Genomic DNA, 17,171 nt, shown 5'->3' with positions numbered 1-17,171 from the left:
TAGATTTGCAAGCATGAAACGAGCATCAAATTAGATCATCCGTTGATACCGGCGCAGGCGCAAGCGATGACTAACGTTTGTATCGCAGCCACCGCATTACGCAGGACAAGAAACCAGTTCTGCAAATGACCTAATATTATAGGGCTGCCTGTTACTTTGATGTGTGTATTGATAGTAGAAAAAAGCTTATGACCGACACGATGGAGTAATATCACTCCTGGATTATGAATAATTTACTTCTTTCTTTAAAACTAGGCAATAAAACTAAACTTCTATCAAGCTAGTGCAGTTAAGCAAAAGTTTTAGAGAAAAACTCGTAAGCAAATATTGAGAAATAAATAAACTACCTAGGCCAAATTCGACCAAACTTTTATCAGAGAATAACTCATAACTGGCACATTAACAGATTCAATATGGGAAATATGTCAGAATGTCGAAAAACTGACGATTTTTTCTGAGATTAATATTTACTCTTGTTTGGTCGAATCCACCCTTAGTTTCAAATTGAATTTCCTTCAGCTACAGACATATTTTAATAACAAGCTATATGTGCCATAAAAATAGTACTTACTTATACTGATTATTGCAGAGGTCGTTCCTCAGCTTGAAACTCCTTCTCTTTTTATTCTCCTGATTAATTTCATTGTATTATACCTTCACCGATTAAATTTTATTAGGGGTTAGGCTGTATGTGTGTGTATAATAATATCCTGGCCAGTCAGAATCTGCAGCGGTGCAATATACTACGAGTATTAACCACTTTTTTACTTTTTATTAGTGGCCAAGCTGTAGATCCTGGCCACACAGAAGTTGCAGCGGCGCGAATAGTCATGCAACCACTTTTTATTTTTTCCTTACCGATGTTCATTTGTTTTTTATAACGTTCGTTCTTCAAAATAATATTAGACGTTTATTACCAATTTTCGATGTTCTTTTTTTAAGTTTAATCAATAATGTTCTCATTTCAAAAGTTTGTTCGTAGATTACGCAGCGTGATGAGTGCGATGACTGAGGCTTCCGGCAACTGGGACCGCAATTAACTAGGACCGCGGTCCCAGTCGCCGGATCCATAAAAAAATAATAATTTTCTTCCGGCGACTGGGACCACTCATAGATAACATAAAAGAAAATATTATTCAATCCAAAATCGGTACAGTACTAAAATCCATGAGTGGTCCCAGTCGCCGGAAGAAAATTANTAATAATTTTCTTCCGGCGACTGGGACCACTCATAGATAACATAAAAGAAAATATTATTCAATCCAAAATCGGTACAGTACTAAAATCCATGAGTGGTCCCAGTCGCCGGAAGAAAATTATTTAATTTTTACGCATCCGGCGACTGGGACCGCGGTCCCAGTTAATTGCGGTCCCAGTTGACGGAATCCTCCGATGACTAACGCGAGCCGCGCAGTCTGCCACCGCGTTACGCGGGGACCAGTTTCGCACTGCAAATGACCGCTGGCTCTAGGGGTGTCAACTCTAACAAACAATAATAAAAGTTACTTTTCCTTTACATAAATTTACCAATTTTTTTTTTCAATAGGCACCAACAATCATTAGCACTAATTTATTAAGGTATTTGACAAGAAAGGTCTTCTTCTGTTTCTTTTTTCTATCTTTTTTTTTGGGATGGACTGTCCCGCTTTCTATCTTTAAGTTCTAGTTATTGGTAACTATGATTCTGCCAATGTGACATTCAATCAATTGACCTACCATTCACTAAAAACTTAATTTTTTTAATACGTTTAGTGACATTGTGAAAGGCAACTTTACATCTTATTTTTTATTGTAATTAGTAAAATTAACATCATTAAAGTATACGGGACCCTTATACTTACACACAACGTCTCACCGAAATCAATTCAAATCATATTAACTCCATTTTTCATTGTTGGCAACCCTGCGCAATACACTTGTGTGGAATTTATAAGGCTGTATAAAATTTATGTCGACGCCTTTGAGTTCGGTCAGCGTGTTAGGGCCCTCGTTATGGTTTGTCAACTTGATTGCCGATCTGCTGACTCATCAGCCAACGTTATTGATCTAGTGGCGCCTCTGTGGTCCAAAGGATGGAACTTGATTCTGGGTTCAATTCCCAGTAGGAACATTTCAAAGACAATTTTGAAATAACATTTTGACAATCATTTTTTGTCTTTTTATTGGGTAGAGTTGTTTATTCATAACAGGAGATTTCATGCATATGACCTTAGGTACATTTAGTGTCATATTCATCATTTTTTTAACCATAAGGACGCGTTTAACATGCAGTTAGACGGTTTATGTTCAGCAGTGGACGTCCTATGGCTAACGTAAATTACCTAAGCTGTCGAAAATAGAAGGTAGTATATTTTTTTGAAAGTAGAGACTAATTCTACGAAGCTATGTTGATAACGCTCAATATTTGCGCCTTCTTTCCATTAAAATGGATAAGTAAATCACTATAGCGCCTCGTCTGACTAGATATCTTACTTTTAGTAAGATCTGATTGATCTGAGATAACTCCAGCCTATATGAGTAATAGGAAATACCATTTTGATAACTGACGCATTATCTTATGAAAGAGAATAAAATATTTTACATACCTACTAACATTATTACTCATCTATGAACTAGTTTCTTTTTTCGTTGGCCAATGCTTCATCTTCTTTCGTTCACCCAGTATGTTTTTTTTTGTTGACAAATACTTATCTTCTTTCGTTCACCCAGTATGAGGACTTTACAGAGCAGTAGATGAATGACAAGAACAAACAAAATTTTGAAATAGGTCAAATTAATGTGTGTTAATAAGTCAAAATGGGATTCGAACCCAAAAGGCACAGCAAGGTCAACACTAACTTCTTATAGCATTGTCATAGGTGCTACTTTGCTACAACAATATTACTTGTGACCTGATGTGCAACTGTACATACGACAGCACATCAAGCTATACACAATGGCTTCTTATCTCGTTGTAATATAGAATATTTTGCAACTAAAATGTATAGTCTGTTATGCTGTCGACTGTACATTAATCATAGTATTAATCAGCCACTAGCAAAACACAGAATTACCATTACCAAGTCATATCCATCAGTTAACTTTCACTGGCAAGGGGTCAAAGATTTAATTTTCCATCATGATCTAATTCACGACCTTCTATGATCTGAGTTCACGACTTTACACTAAAACTAAAGGTAATCTTGTTAAAGTATACTAACAACAGGACTGATTCTATTAAAAGCTTCAGTTTCAAACATATTTTCATTAAAATTTAACATTTTTGAAGAAAAAAAACAATTTATCATTATTATTCAATCGTTTATTACCATCGATCTACACATAAAAGGAATACATACATATAATATAAGTAGTCAAAAAATATTAAATATAATTTTATACATCTAAAAACTATGTCAAAATATGGCTAACGACAGACTCCTGTCCATTTATTGGCACATGGGATATTTTACCATCTCTAGTTTTTATATAATTATTAAAGCATAAAGCGGTTTAGCTACTGTCTTATATGACAATTCATATATAACATATTTATATATCGTGTATACAGACAATTATAACGTGAAATATAATTTTTAATAACCTTACCGCATGTATTTCGCAAAAGCATCGAAATATGGCAAAGTTCACTGGAAGCCAATGGTTTTAAGATATAATTTTCCATGTCGAATGTTACAAAGTGTAATAAAAAACCTTATAAATCAAAGTAATTAATCACAACGTACTTTGATCTTTCGAGACAGAAAATTACTAAAAGCTTGATGAAGATGATGCTTAATTATAAGATTTAATACGTGGATAAACTAGAGCAAAACTATAGTAATTAATTATAATCATTTCTTCATAGTATGGCTTCCTTTTCCAATTAATCGTTAATATCAAAAGTACAAAAATCATTAAAATGTTTATAAACAAAACAAATCTTTTAAACAGTTTCCTTTTATAAAACATGTAAAATATCGTAAGTGCAACTTTTGACATTAACAATTCAAACAAGACATACAACTCGATACATCTTTACAAGTACCTATTGATACACTAACTCATTTTTAGGAACGACCAAAATATACATTAATACGTGAAATGTCAAATACAAATTACTGATTAATAAATACGATCTTTTCTTCAACATTTTTGTTAACTGGAATGCTTAGAACATACGTTCTACGTATTAGGCGCTTAAAAGTAATAACAATATTTTTAAATATAATATAAATATTACTTTACATTAAAATATAGCTAAGCAGTTAAGCTGTTTAATCGCTATCTTAACCTAATAAATACTATTTACAAATCACCAGAATGTTCAGCTGTATTCTGTCAACAGTTTTCCAAATAACCATATAAATGCATGAAAAAAAAGACAAAAATCGAAATAATTGATCAAATTCTTCAGTACTCAATCAGAAAATCAAGAAAAGAAGAAATAAATTATGCATTTGTATGATTATTTGTAACAATTTTATGCCACCACACCACGTAGAGGTTTTATGTATCACAAATATAATTTAAATTGGAATATCATGGAACCGAAATGCTAACACCCTTAACGTTATAACCAAATTGCAATTTCCCATTCTGGCGAAGTTAATGAAGAAGCACGAATACTGATAAAGAAGAAAAATATTAATTCCAATTTTTGTGGTGACGTCACTTTGGTGGTGGTTAGGCATCACCATCTTAGATAAGCAGTCTCCCTTGTTGAGTTGTAATGGATTTCTCTGTAACAAATAATATATTGTTAATTTCACATTTAAATAACATGTCAGCAAGTGTGTTAATTTTTATAGAAGATGTTATGAAGAAAAATCTAAAATGCTTGTAGGGCTTTTAGAGCACGATCATTTCGTACTATGTATTTACAAATTTTAACTTTTGCGGTCCTCAATAAAACTGATTAGTGATTTGTCATCAAAAAATTAAAAATAAATTGAATATATTACCAACCCTAATTCTTTGTCCTACTAGGGTTGCCAAAACAAAAATAATTAATCATAAAAAAAATACAAATGTAATTGAAGTTCAAAACAACAAAAAGTTATCAACCCTAATTCTTTGTGCTGCTAGGGTTGCCAAAACAAATGAATGTGTGTTTGTTTGTTTATAAAACATGAAGATCCTTACTCTATTGTGTAAGAGAGACCGCTGTAGTTGGATCGTGCTTACTCCATCACCTTCACCGCCACAAGCATTGACTACATCTACAACAAGTGAGAAAAAAATATTATTAGTTATTCCAAAGTACCATCAAAAGGACAATCAAATTAATAATTTTAAACTCAATGTTTTTTTAATATTTCTGATAATGATGATGCCCTTTTGACAGTATACATCACAACCATTATATTCTTCAATCATATTTTAAACAAAAACCCATTTAAATCATTGATCATTAGAAAGTTACAAGTAAAAACCGAATCTTTTCCAATTTTACAAATAAAAATGTGATTTTTACAGTTAATTTGGTGCAAAAGAAAAGTGTGCAAAGAATTAGTGACACGTTAGTTGTTAAAAAGAAGGTTTATCCTAAAACACCGTTACCAAAAACAAAAATAAACAGCTTAAAAACGTTTTTTGAAAACGGTAATTCTTTTTTGGACGTTCGTGGAATTTGAAATGCGCCGTTACAACCTAAAACAAGATTATGTTAAGCTTAAACAACTATGTTGCCAATATTTTGGTTGGTTTTAACAATGAGCTGGTCCAACATTTTAAAAGGATTAACGTCGTCCCAACGACCAATGTCTTCTTCAAAGCGTGTTAACCGTGTAATCTTTAAGTTCATTAAAAAACTGGTAAGGGTTCTTTATAAACTGCACCATGAGTCATTTAGCGGTGATTTTTTTCAACTTTGTTCAGATAAAACAAAATGTTTACGTGGTCTATTATAAGATTAGTTATTTGCTACTGTCAGGTTGTATTTTTGAAATCGTAAAACTTGAAAAGTTATTATAAAATCCTGTTGTCTGAAAGATTAATTTTCGTATGAAAGATACTACAACACTTAATATTAAACCCGTTTTCTGAAATAGTTAATTTTCGTATGAAGATACTAATGACAACCTCACATCATCAATAAGGTCCTAGATTATAACTATTATCTCACAGCTCAAATTATGAATTAAATTCGACACCAAATTCGAGCAGTCAACCCTACTACAAGGCTCACTCAAAAAATGTGTAACGTAATTAAAACTTTATTAATGACTCCACAAATTCGGTTTTCCTTCGCAACAATTCAAACACCACAAATCCTGATCCGATGCCTTTTCTTCACGGCTTTGCATTCCCGATGGAACATAGATTGTTTGGGCAGGTATACACGCTATCTGCTAGATATCGACTACACAATTGTTCGGCGAGGTGCTGCTTGCGGTTAATTAGGTGCTCCTTGAGAAATCTCGCTCGGTATAGAGGAGGTTTGAATTGCAATTAATGAATAATAATTAACCTTTTCGTAAATAAAATGGTAACTACTTATTACAATAATTATCTAAAAGTACTTATATTAACTACTCAGTTTATTAAACAGAACTCAAAACTGAAAATTACGTGAAACAAACAGATAAATAACCTAACCTCGAGAAACATGAAACGCACTTAAAGAGAAAAGTCAAAATAACCAATGACAAAAACAATTAATGACATTGCGATGTGAACAGAGCATATTCTACTGCCATAAGCTTTCATATCAACGCCGTAGATAAAATATAAAATCAAACAATAATACATACAAAAAATTAGATGAAACTAATTAAATGAAACTAGCACACCCTGTATACACCTGAAACAAAGAGTTGTTTTCCCACAGCCACATAGAGGGTGCTCACGAAGTGGCCCAGTGTTGCCGCGGAAGTGAAATAAATGCCGTCACCTACGCCCTTTGAGATCGGAACGATTCCAGTTCCACTGATGACAGTGCTTGGAACACTTTCGATTTTAGATGCATTAGAACAAAGGGTTAAGACAATCATGTAGTAGGAAATGATCTATCAGCATCCTTCATTCTAACTAAAATATTATTTCAACGTCACAGCAACGCAACAACAAAATTATCGTTTGAGCAAGAGACAAAACATTCATAAATAAAAACAGCGTTAGAATCCTTATTTGGACATTACATAAAAACAAAATAATTGCATGTCTTTTATACTTTGGATTTATCGTAATCAACACATCCCTGAATATTACCATGTAGAAGCTTGGGAAAAATATGTACCTCAACTTGTCACCAAACTAAATCCTATGCTGAAAAGACAGCAAAACTGTAAAAAAAACTTCACCAAGCGTTCTTCATAATAACATCAAATATCTGATCGGTCTTAAAATCTGCACAAGCCCAATCGATTACCGATTTAATCAGAACGTCAGCTCGATTCGCACGAGTCGTGAATCGAATGGATCTATCGGGATCGATTGCGATGGCGAATGTGCGGGCGCAGTGATGACCCAGTGCGCTAACTAAATAGGACATCGGGCTGAGACTGTTTCTAATCTTAATTAAGTGAATTGGATCTATTGTTTACGATCGTCTAGTTAGATTAAAGCTACTGGAGGTAATAATGAGTGGGTTTGAATGTATTGTTAGATTCACAGACTAGTCTGTTTAAGTTTTAGGTAGGCGTTATAAATAGAGAGATGATAGTTCATCTAGTTATAACAAAGTTACAATAGACACGTGATTTTTTTTGGCAATTAATTGAACACAAAAAGTAAATTAATCTAATCAGTAAATAACACCTCAAATACCCAAAGCCATATACAAAAACATATGAATACCTACTGAATTTAAAAAGTACCACAAAAGAACTAGCAAATTCAGAACCCAACAACACAATAATCTATTCAATCCGAGAAGCGTTTGATGTATCGATGATGGCTCTATCGCCAAAGTGGCACATCCAGGAAGAAAACACAAGCAATTTCACCAACGGAAGACATGTACGGTTATTTAGCAAAAACAATCAGTAGCGTGGCCGGGGGGGTTCACGGCGCTATCGACGGTTCGCACGCATCCCTCATTACGGCCAGTGCTTTTACCGCTTCTGGTTAGGGGGCAACGGTTGTGCTGTTGACCTTACTGGTTTTGACGAGGTGAGACCATTTGAGAGGTGAGAGAAATTTTTGGAGAGTGTTGCTGTGTTGCCAGTTTGTGAATTTTCCACTGAATCTGGCACTTAATTTTGACTATGTAGGCATCACTATCAATTCTATAATGACACGCCTGCACATTTTCTTATGATAAAATGCGTATGGTGCAAAAAGTTGGCAGCATTGATTTAACGCTAAATGTAGATTCGCAAAGATACGACCAATTACGTAGTAAGTACTTTATTGTATGAATTACAACTTCTACAAATCTATCTAAAAAGGAAAAAACCCTTCCCATTTTTCTGTATTGGGAGATTCTCAATATGAGGCCTTCTATTATTCAGCTACCTCAACAGAACATTAGAGTAACTGCACACCGTAACCGTTTACACAGTTCAGCCGGCAAGCCATAAAATACCCGAATAGGAAGTCTGCTCATCACCCACATATATGGCCGTCAGACAAATCGCGGCAATCATCGTAAACGGTTAGGCTTGATGCACAGTGCTGTTCCCTTTAAGGTGTAAGGTTGCCAGTGTTAATGATAAAAAAATTCAGGAAGCTGACGCGAAATGGAAGAAAACAAAAGACAGACAGTTATGATTATGTCGGAGATGATGAAGATGGAGCTAATAACAATGATCACTTCAAAATCGATTAAAAGGCTGCAGGAGATTGCGATGAAACAGAAATACATACACTCAAAAGCCTAAATATCCTAAAGCTTGGCAAAAACAAAAAACACTTGTAAAATATTTTGACAATTTTGGATTGAAATTCCAATATTAACAAAACTCACTTCTAGTACAAATCTCTTCAAGAATTAATTCATTATGTGCTACAAAATAGAATAAATTGAGACAAAGATCTAGAAATGCTACGAGTTAAACAGCCACGTCACAGCAACAAGAGCTAGTGCTTGCTCAGTTTTGAAATGTCCTGATGAAGAATTATGCAACGACAAATTCAGGAAAAAATGTCGCAACTCCTGGATCATGCGATAAAATATCGTAACTGGTAACCCTTCATGCCCTGCAAATTATACTGGGGCGGTCACGTGTTCTCTCTCGCTACCGTCCGCGTTCGCACAGTTTCGGAAGCATTAGGGCCCATTAAGCACCGTTAACACACGAACACGTCACGAGCTCACGACTCGCACGCCGTGATCTATCGACCATCTCGCGGTAGCAGGATCGCCCTCTCAACAGATTCACACGGAAACTTTTGTTGTTACGATATGTTGTTCCTGATTCCGGGCATTCCAGAAAGATTGTTTCTAAAGTCTATAATCCTGTGCCTGTCTGTCTATATCTGATTGATTCCCTTGTGTTTACTTTCTACAATCTATACAGATACAGACAGATGTCTGCGTTTGTCATCGTCGTTCCTAGACAAGTAAAACAATGCGCTTTCTTTACATTGAAAGCTCATTTGATTGGAACCATCCATAAACATAGTTATTGGTATGTTTGATTTTAAAATCTTTTTCTGTTTTTTAAAGTCTGTAGCAGGGTTTGATGGCTAATTGTTCCCATTCATAGCTAGGAAAGCGGAGAATTCGTCTAATTTTATAAAAAATAATTTCTGTTTTACGCGGGACCCATTCTGAGTGTAATCGAAATTCTTGTAAAGTGGGCGGGCTCCTTCAGAAATAGGAGCCCCATAATTAATATGTGAACCCATTCCACTTTCTATTGCGGTAATCGAATGGCATTTCATTCCTTGAAATGTCAACAAAAGAGGTTAGTTTAAATCTCGTGCGAAATCTCCATCGTGGCGTAACGGAGCGGATGGTACCGCGGTTACAAGCGCATGCAGAAACTAAGTAGACTGGTAAATCAATTTAAGAGATAAATTATTTCCTCGTACACTTGTGGGTTACATTATTTACAGCTTTGCTTCTTTGAGTGATGTATCACAATTTATTTGACTTTCAATTTTCGCACAAAATTTAAGTGTCACTGAAGCACGGTACTCATCATTCCACAATGTCCTTAACGGACCTGATCTTGAAACTTGAAATTTTGAAAACTGCAGAGCAGACTAAGCCTATGCAAGAAATAAAGCTTAGTAAATTATACATAGTGTCCCCAAAAGTAGTGTCAAGCCAAATCCCAGAGGTAGAGCATCACAAGAGCTATCCAAATTACCACCATGTATGTTCCGCGATTTTAGAAATCGTAAAAAAATCAAAGCTCGAAAACTATCAAAAGTCACGGTGATTTGGATTGCTAGTGATGCTCTACCTCTTGACTTCGGCTTGACACTACTTTTTGGGACTCCCTGTATATCTAGCGCTTAACTCAGTCAATACCTGAAGTATGGAAGCGGCACGGGAGGGGTGATTTTGATATGACGTGACAGAACATACAAATCTGAAGTCTCGCTGACGTTTGACATAACAAATACCTCCTGTGCCGCTCCTATACCTGACTCAGTTATACGCTAAATCTATTATACTACCCTACTAAAAACCCTTGATTTACACCCTAATAAGTAAGCTAAATAAAATTACTCAAAAAGCCGCTTTAGGGTCCGACGTCAGAATCCAACCCGCGGATCTAACGATCCTTCAACAAGCTGCTACCAAGTCATTGTATGTTAATTACAGTGACAAATGACAAACTAACAGAGTGACACCCGACGTGTGAATGCACCTTGAATTATGGAGTTTAACGAACTTAACTTGATGACTTTGTTAGATTTCCCTTTTTTACAGTAACACTTGATGAGTGTATCTTGCAAAAAAGATGTTGGGTACGAATCAGTCCTGACAATTAGGTATTAAATTAGACTGCAAAGAGACATATCTTAAGAAAAGCTTTAGAGATATAAAGTAGGTCTTGATATTTTTCGATATCTTTTACTTTTGGTACTTTCGCATTTTTTAACTTCAATGTTAACGCACCATGTGGACTCAACTTAATAATTAGGTATATTGCAGTAGGTACCCAGTAATCTACATGTTGACAAGAGATAACAAAACAAACATCAGCTATAAATTACAGCCGTCAATTGTGTACCGTTAAGCATTTCATTGCCACACGGATTTGATGTCGACATCATGGAAATTTTCAGCGAGGATGCTACGATAAATAGGACCATTTCAAGTTAGTCCTTTTTCTCCCTTCACTTCAGTACTTCTTTTGTTTTCTCTGAGCTTTTTCAAGATTGGGTACTTGTGTGTATCTTACCTACTTCCAAACATAAATTGCATTATCATTCATTTAAAAAGCTTTTATGAAAACATTTTTAGTATCCGTGTTCTTTTTGCTGTATTCCATGCTTCTTGTAAATTGTAACGATGCCAATAGAAGCAATTTAATTACGTAAGCTTCTATATATTTAGTAACACGAGATGTACCGCACGTGTCAGAACTAGGTTCTGTAATGCTAGTAGCTACGGTCAGGTGACAGTCTGTGACAGATCGGGCCCTAATTGCTTTTGACAGTCTGCCCACAACCTTGTCACACCTGACGGTGGTAACCGCGAGAATGCAGACCAATATAGGCTTTATTTACCAAGGTTTGGTATGGGATTTAGGTCAGAGGTGACGGTTTGGGATTTTGAGTACCTAATATTGAAGTTTTTGTAATAATCCATGGTGATTGGTGACATAAGGAAAACCAATTCGGCCACTACATACTTTAAATCGTGCGGATATGAATGATCATTACAATTTTAAAGTAAAAATAGGTATTCGACATTCATGACAGTGACAATAATTAGGTACTATTAATTTGTAAAGTTGAAAGCGATACTAATGATTGTATAATTAACGACAACTTGAAAGGGTTGTAACGGCGCATAGTTTTCTACAAAATTAATTAATTACACATAAACAATTTAAAATCGTAATAAAACTTTCCGTGAAATAGTTTTACATAGATTATTTATGATTAAATGTTAGAATATTTTGCTAAAATTGCAAGTAACTGTATGAATCTGACACAAATATTGTATCATCAGCACAGTTTTTTACTATCCACTGAAAAGTTTAAACTTTTAAAAGTCAGTCCTTTACTTAATATTAATAACTATTTTTTATCACAAAACTTAAAAACGGACTTATTTGGCAACAAAACTGCTAAAATCTTAGGTTGGGTTGCAACATATTACTTTAACTATAACAAACTTCAAAAATTTGACAAAAATCTCTACAAAAACATAGGTTATCATTAAAGTTGGTGTTGCAACTCAGCCTTATTCTTTGGATAAAGTTAACCAGAGATTAAAAAAAGCACTAACCTGTGCTGGCGTAGATTGTCCTGCCGTTTGAAACTCTTCCCGCAAACCTCGCAGCTGAAGGACAGTTCTGGGCTCTTATGCGTGCGCTCATGTATCATCAGGTTGTAAGACTTCGTGAAGCGACGTTGGCAATACTTGCAAACAAACTCGCATTTCGGTCGCAGCTTGCGCCTAAAATCCCGTGTGTGGTCTTCGTCAATCTGCATCACAGCGAACATTTTGTCTGGGCTATGATGTGGTGCGATCGGGCGGGGCGTTCTGCAGAGTGATAGCTTATTTATCAGTCGGCGCGCAAGCGTATTGCGACTCTATCGCGCGGGGAGTAAGGTTTTACGAGGCGGAGTAGGTATCGAGATAGTAGGTTGGACGACTAAGGTGGAACTAATTACTGTTTTTGACTCTCTTTTGGTCTTTTAGGGGACGTGAAAATACGGACTGAAACTATGTAAAATTGCGATCGTTTGATGAACGAGAAAAGATTTTAAGGGAATGAACCATGCAAAGAACGCGATTAAGAAAGACAAAAGAAGGTATGATTAGAAATGAAACATGAAACAAAGGAATCTCAAAGATTCGTAAATTAATAACAACAAACCTTTGAAATTCCTCACACAATATTAAATGACAATAAAGCACAGTAAATAAAACGTTTTATAAACTACATTAGCCGTGAATAAACAGACTAAAACCAGTAAAGGGCACTTGAATAAAATCAATTATAATTCAAGCACTTAGTGACCTGCGGGTCAAAATAATTTTACACCGCACTAAGAAACGTGTACTCAGAATATTAAGTAGCGACTTATCAATGCGATGTTTTACGATACAGCTCACTTAACAAGTTTATTAACTAAATAAAAATTCAAATTCAAAATACGCACCTTCGATGTAGAGATTAAAGAACTTTATTGCTTTAAAAGCGGTAATAACACTTTCACTGTCGAAACATGAATAAATGGATGGCTTTAAATGTGGTCACTGTAAGGTTGTGTATCGCGTGTGTGCGTAAGCGGAGGCGTGTGTCAATAAGATAGACGTGCGTCCGTGAGCGTGTGCGTTTGGCAACTGCGCGCGAGGGTGCCGAAACTACTGATAACGTTACGCGGAAGGCGCGCGCGCAGCCCCCACCACGAACAGGTAGCGCGGAAAACGACGAGTAGGCGGTATAATACGCGACATTATTCTGTTTAAGTCTGGGGTGACTCACCGGGTGTTTTGTGGAAAATTCTGGCTGGTTATGAATTTTGATCTTCGTTTTTTGGCTTGTAATTTTGCTACATTAAGATTTAACATTTTTATTTATTTATTTATAGAAACCAACAGCGATACATTGAAAATGTTAGTTATAAGATTTAGACTCACTTAATTTTTCAGATAATGCATATTTTGTAGCAGCTCTACATCCGAATTACTACTTTACTAGCTTTCCAGCTTTTTTTTTATGCACATATTTTTGAAAGAAATAAAATTTAGTACCAGAACCAATAAATTACTTTGATTTTGATAGCTTTTTTCCTGTTGCTGTGTAAAAATCCTGGATTTTGTCTAATTGATTGATTTATATTGAAAAATATGTCATTTATTGACTTTTAAGAATCATCCAGCAGAAAGCTCTGCCAAAAATTTAAAAAACAGCACATGGCTAACATATAAATTGAATTTAGATAAAAGAAGCCATTCAGCATTAGAAGAGCACCACAAGAGTGCCGCCAACGACCGTCTTACGACCAATGGTGTTTGGAAAGCGACACTTAAAGCCACAGGTATTAATATATCGCGTATCGCATGGCGAAAAGTGGCGATCACATTACTTTCTATCAGCTGTGGGAAGCCGCCGGTGGCTCGCGGCCCTACCGTGCGTCTCACTCACGACACCTCCACTTATTTCGGTACTGGTAAATTGATGATGATTTTCGGCTTCTGACATTACCGTGACTGGGGGGCATATGGTGTACTTTCTAAATGGCATTGTTTTGTTTGATTGTGATTAGGCTACTTTGTAAACCATTACTGGTTTGAGAAGCTTTCGGTTTGTGTTCATGATGGCTGACAGATTCTACTGTTTATAATGTAAAATGTTACTTTAATGTGACTTATTCTTTCCTTCGTATGGCTCCTTATCCTAGTTAATAAAGCTTTTATTGTGAAAGTAAAACTGAATTATAGCAATTCAAGGTAATATCCGCCAAAATGTGCGTTTCCTCGTGATATCTATTCTCTTATTTTTCACTTTCAAAAGAGTTCGAATCTAAAAACTTTATTTTATTTCACTGTAGCAAATTGCTCAATCATTGGAGCAACCACAAAGGACTATTTGGTAGAAAAATCTAAACAAATAAAGTCAGAGCAGACGTGATCAGGAGCTTTGTTGTACCTCTACGTTAAGTTCAAACAGCTCCTTCAGGGTCACCAAAGCACATCAGATTACAGTTCACAACTCCCATAAAACGTGTAAGCCGCCAAACTATGATAACTTTCGGCTAACCATCGCAAATTCACGAAACACGCTTCTTGCAAAAACTTTAATCTCACACAACTCTGTTTAAGGTACAAAGAATGCGACGTAAGGTCCCCGATAAGCATCAACTCACGAGATTCTACTTTATAAAGCATTAAAGTGGTTAAGCACCGAGATAAAGTCTTGAGCAGCAAAAGGAATAAGGATAGAAGCACCTATTTACGTCAAACATCACCCTGATGTCCTAACTTACACTAAGGCTGACTTGCACAACCTTATTTTAGCCATAACCGGTGTTTTTTGAGTGGAGTTTGAGAGAGTTTTGACGATTGTTATGGTTAAAGTATGATAGTACAACCCAGCCTAATTGACATCGCCAACTTATTACCATGAAGTCTTAGTAATAGTAAGTCCTAGTAAGAGATTTTCGTTCAATTTAAATTTAGATTTTTAAGGCAACTTAATACAGCGTTTATCAGAATTATTATAGGTCAAGGCTCTGTATCTTTTAAACAGGACTGACAAAATATCCCATGCTTTCCGTATAGCTATTACTATTTAGGCAGCAAGGACTGGTGAGAGCAATCCATCTATAGAGTCGATTTAAATGTTTGCTTTTTAAACAGCCCTAATGATTCCTTGTAAGTCTTACTATTTTTATTTTATTTTTATTTATTTATATTAGGGAAACAAACAATTTTGATATACAGACAAATAATCACACAAAAAATAGGACAGAAATACTGAATCTAAATATACGAATGCGACATTAAATAGGTTATGTGAGGTATCTTCTATGCTTTTTATACCATCTTGACAGAAGTTGGCAACAGCAGCTACGTCTGTCACGGCTTTCCGAAAATGTTATGTTTTGGGGTTCTTGTGACATAATACTCGTACGTTTGTGACAAACCGTTTGAGGGATTATCTTTAGAATTGTTTTAATCCTATACAAATGGAAAGGTTTTTAATACAAAAACTATGCGGGTCTCTGTGATATTTTGATGCGTTTAATATTGAATTTGTTTAGATATTTCCTATTTGTTTAAATATATTGTTAAAAAGAATTAAATCATCAACTATCCCTGTTATTTTTGGGGAATGTGCTGTTACTGGTCGTCTGAATAGACTCTACCTTTTCCTAAATTAATAATAAGAAATATTGCTCTTTATTATAAATTTTAGGTCTTATTTGGGTTCTTTTGCATCCTTTTAAGGTTTACTCTGTGTAAAACATTGACTGACTAAATAATAGAAAAAATCCTACTTAGTTCCATACAATCAGCGTCAAATCGATAAAATAACCAATAAGTTCGCAACACGTCTTTGATACAATTTTAATAAGGTTTTGTTAGCTTTTTGACCATTTTGCATGTCACGAACTATTTAATGCTGACTGTACCAAACTGATTTATGTTAAGTAACTAACGAGAAAGCGACCTTTGCCCTTTACGACTCATTTCCGAACTAAAATTTGAATACAGCACTCGCGGATCTACCATGAGTCACTAGACCGCAAGTTGTGAACTCAAAGAGCGATCTCAAGAACACACCTCGATGATTCACATCTCACAGGTCATGACGTCTGTCCTTTGAACTCCTGTCATATTTTCATAGAAGACTCAAAACTGTACTCATTGTAAAACCCGACTAACCTGGATGCGAAACTGAGTTGTATTCCACGAAAGTACTATTCCATAAAAAATAAGTCATAGTAACCACAGGTTGCAAAAAGGTATTCCCTACGAGAAACGTAAGCAATGATTGATTGGCGTAATACCTGAGCAATCAGAATGAACTATTCCATCAGGATAAATGATCGCATTCGTGTCAATTGTCACGTAGTGCTTTAGGCATTACCTACACGGTAATTAAGGGCATATCAAACTTAGTCATGAAAACAATAAACTTACGACGGTTAGTAATGACGTCATTAAGTAAATAAACAAAACACCATCGTTCCTCATTCATTTCACTTTCTCAACATTTATATTTCAGAATCAATTAAAAATTTAGGTGATTAATATAAGTATAAATAAACTAAGATATCTTCAATATTGTGTAGATAAATTGTTTTGACTTAGTCACAAAAACAAATTGAATTATTACCGCCAAACAACATACATTTTCATAATAGGCTAAAAAATGACATAAATTATGTCCTCTAAACCCATTACCAAGCTCCAAACTAACCTATACATACTTAGATGATACCTATAAATATAGAATCTACACTATTTAATTATAATTTAAATATCCACGTCTAAAAATAAATAATACACTATTCTCATCTTACTAATATCAATCACGTTTTACAGTGTTTGGTGGATGATAGAGCTTAATAAAACGATGTAATTATGAATCATTGCTGTA

At 35.1% G+C, this 17,171-nt stretch overlaps 1 protein-coding gene across 2 annotated transcripts in view; it reads right to left on the bottom strand.

Annotated features, from left to right (window-relative positions):
• Nucleotides 1-3,300: 3,300 nt before the first annotated feature.
• drm (odd-skipped family member drumstick) overlaps nucleotides 3,301-17,171 on the bottom strand; it is a 32,616-nt gene continuing 18,745 nt past the window's right edge. The window contains exons 1-4 of one of the 2 annotated variants that reach the window (XM_028315441.1): nucleotides 13,222-13,422; nucleotides 12,341-12,598; nucleotides 5,125-5,201; nucleotides 3,301-4,721 (exon numbers count right to left, since the gene is read on the bottom strand). In XM_028315441.1, the coding sequence (XP_028171242.1) occupies nucleotides 5,177-5,201; nucleotides 12,341-12,558 (243 nt within the window). In that variant the 5' untranslated portion in view covers nucleotides 12,559-12,598; nucleotides 13,222-13,422 and the 3' untranslated portion in view covers nucleotides 3,301-4,721; nucleotides 5,125-5,176. Of the gene's footprint in view, nucleotides 4,722-5,124; nucleotides 5,202-12,340; nucleotides 12,599-13,221; nucleotides 13,423-17,171 lie in introns of those variants that run through there. The other variant, XM_028315440.1, reaches the window with a different exon arrangement.

Source organism: Ostrinia furnacalis, unplaced genomic scaffold (assembly GCF_004193835.3).
Source record: "Ostrinia furnacalis isolate ACB-3 unplaced genomic scaffold, ASM419383v2 OfSCF5121, whole genome shotgun sequence".
Lineage (NCBI taxonomy): Eukaryota > Metazoa > Arthropoda > Insecta > Lepidoptera > Crambidae > Ostrinia > Ostrinia furnacalis.
The sequence above is the reverse complement of the archived record's forward strand: the minus strand, read 5'-3'. Positions and strand labels throughout refer to the sequence as shown.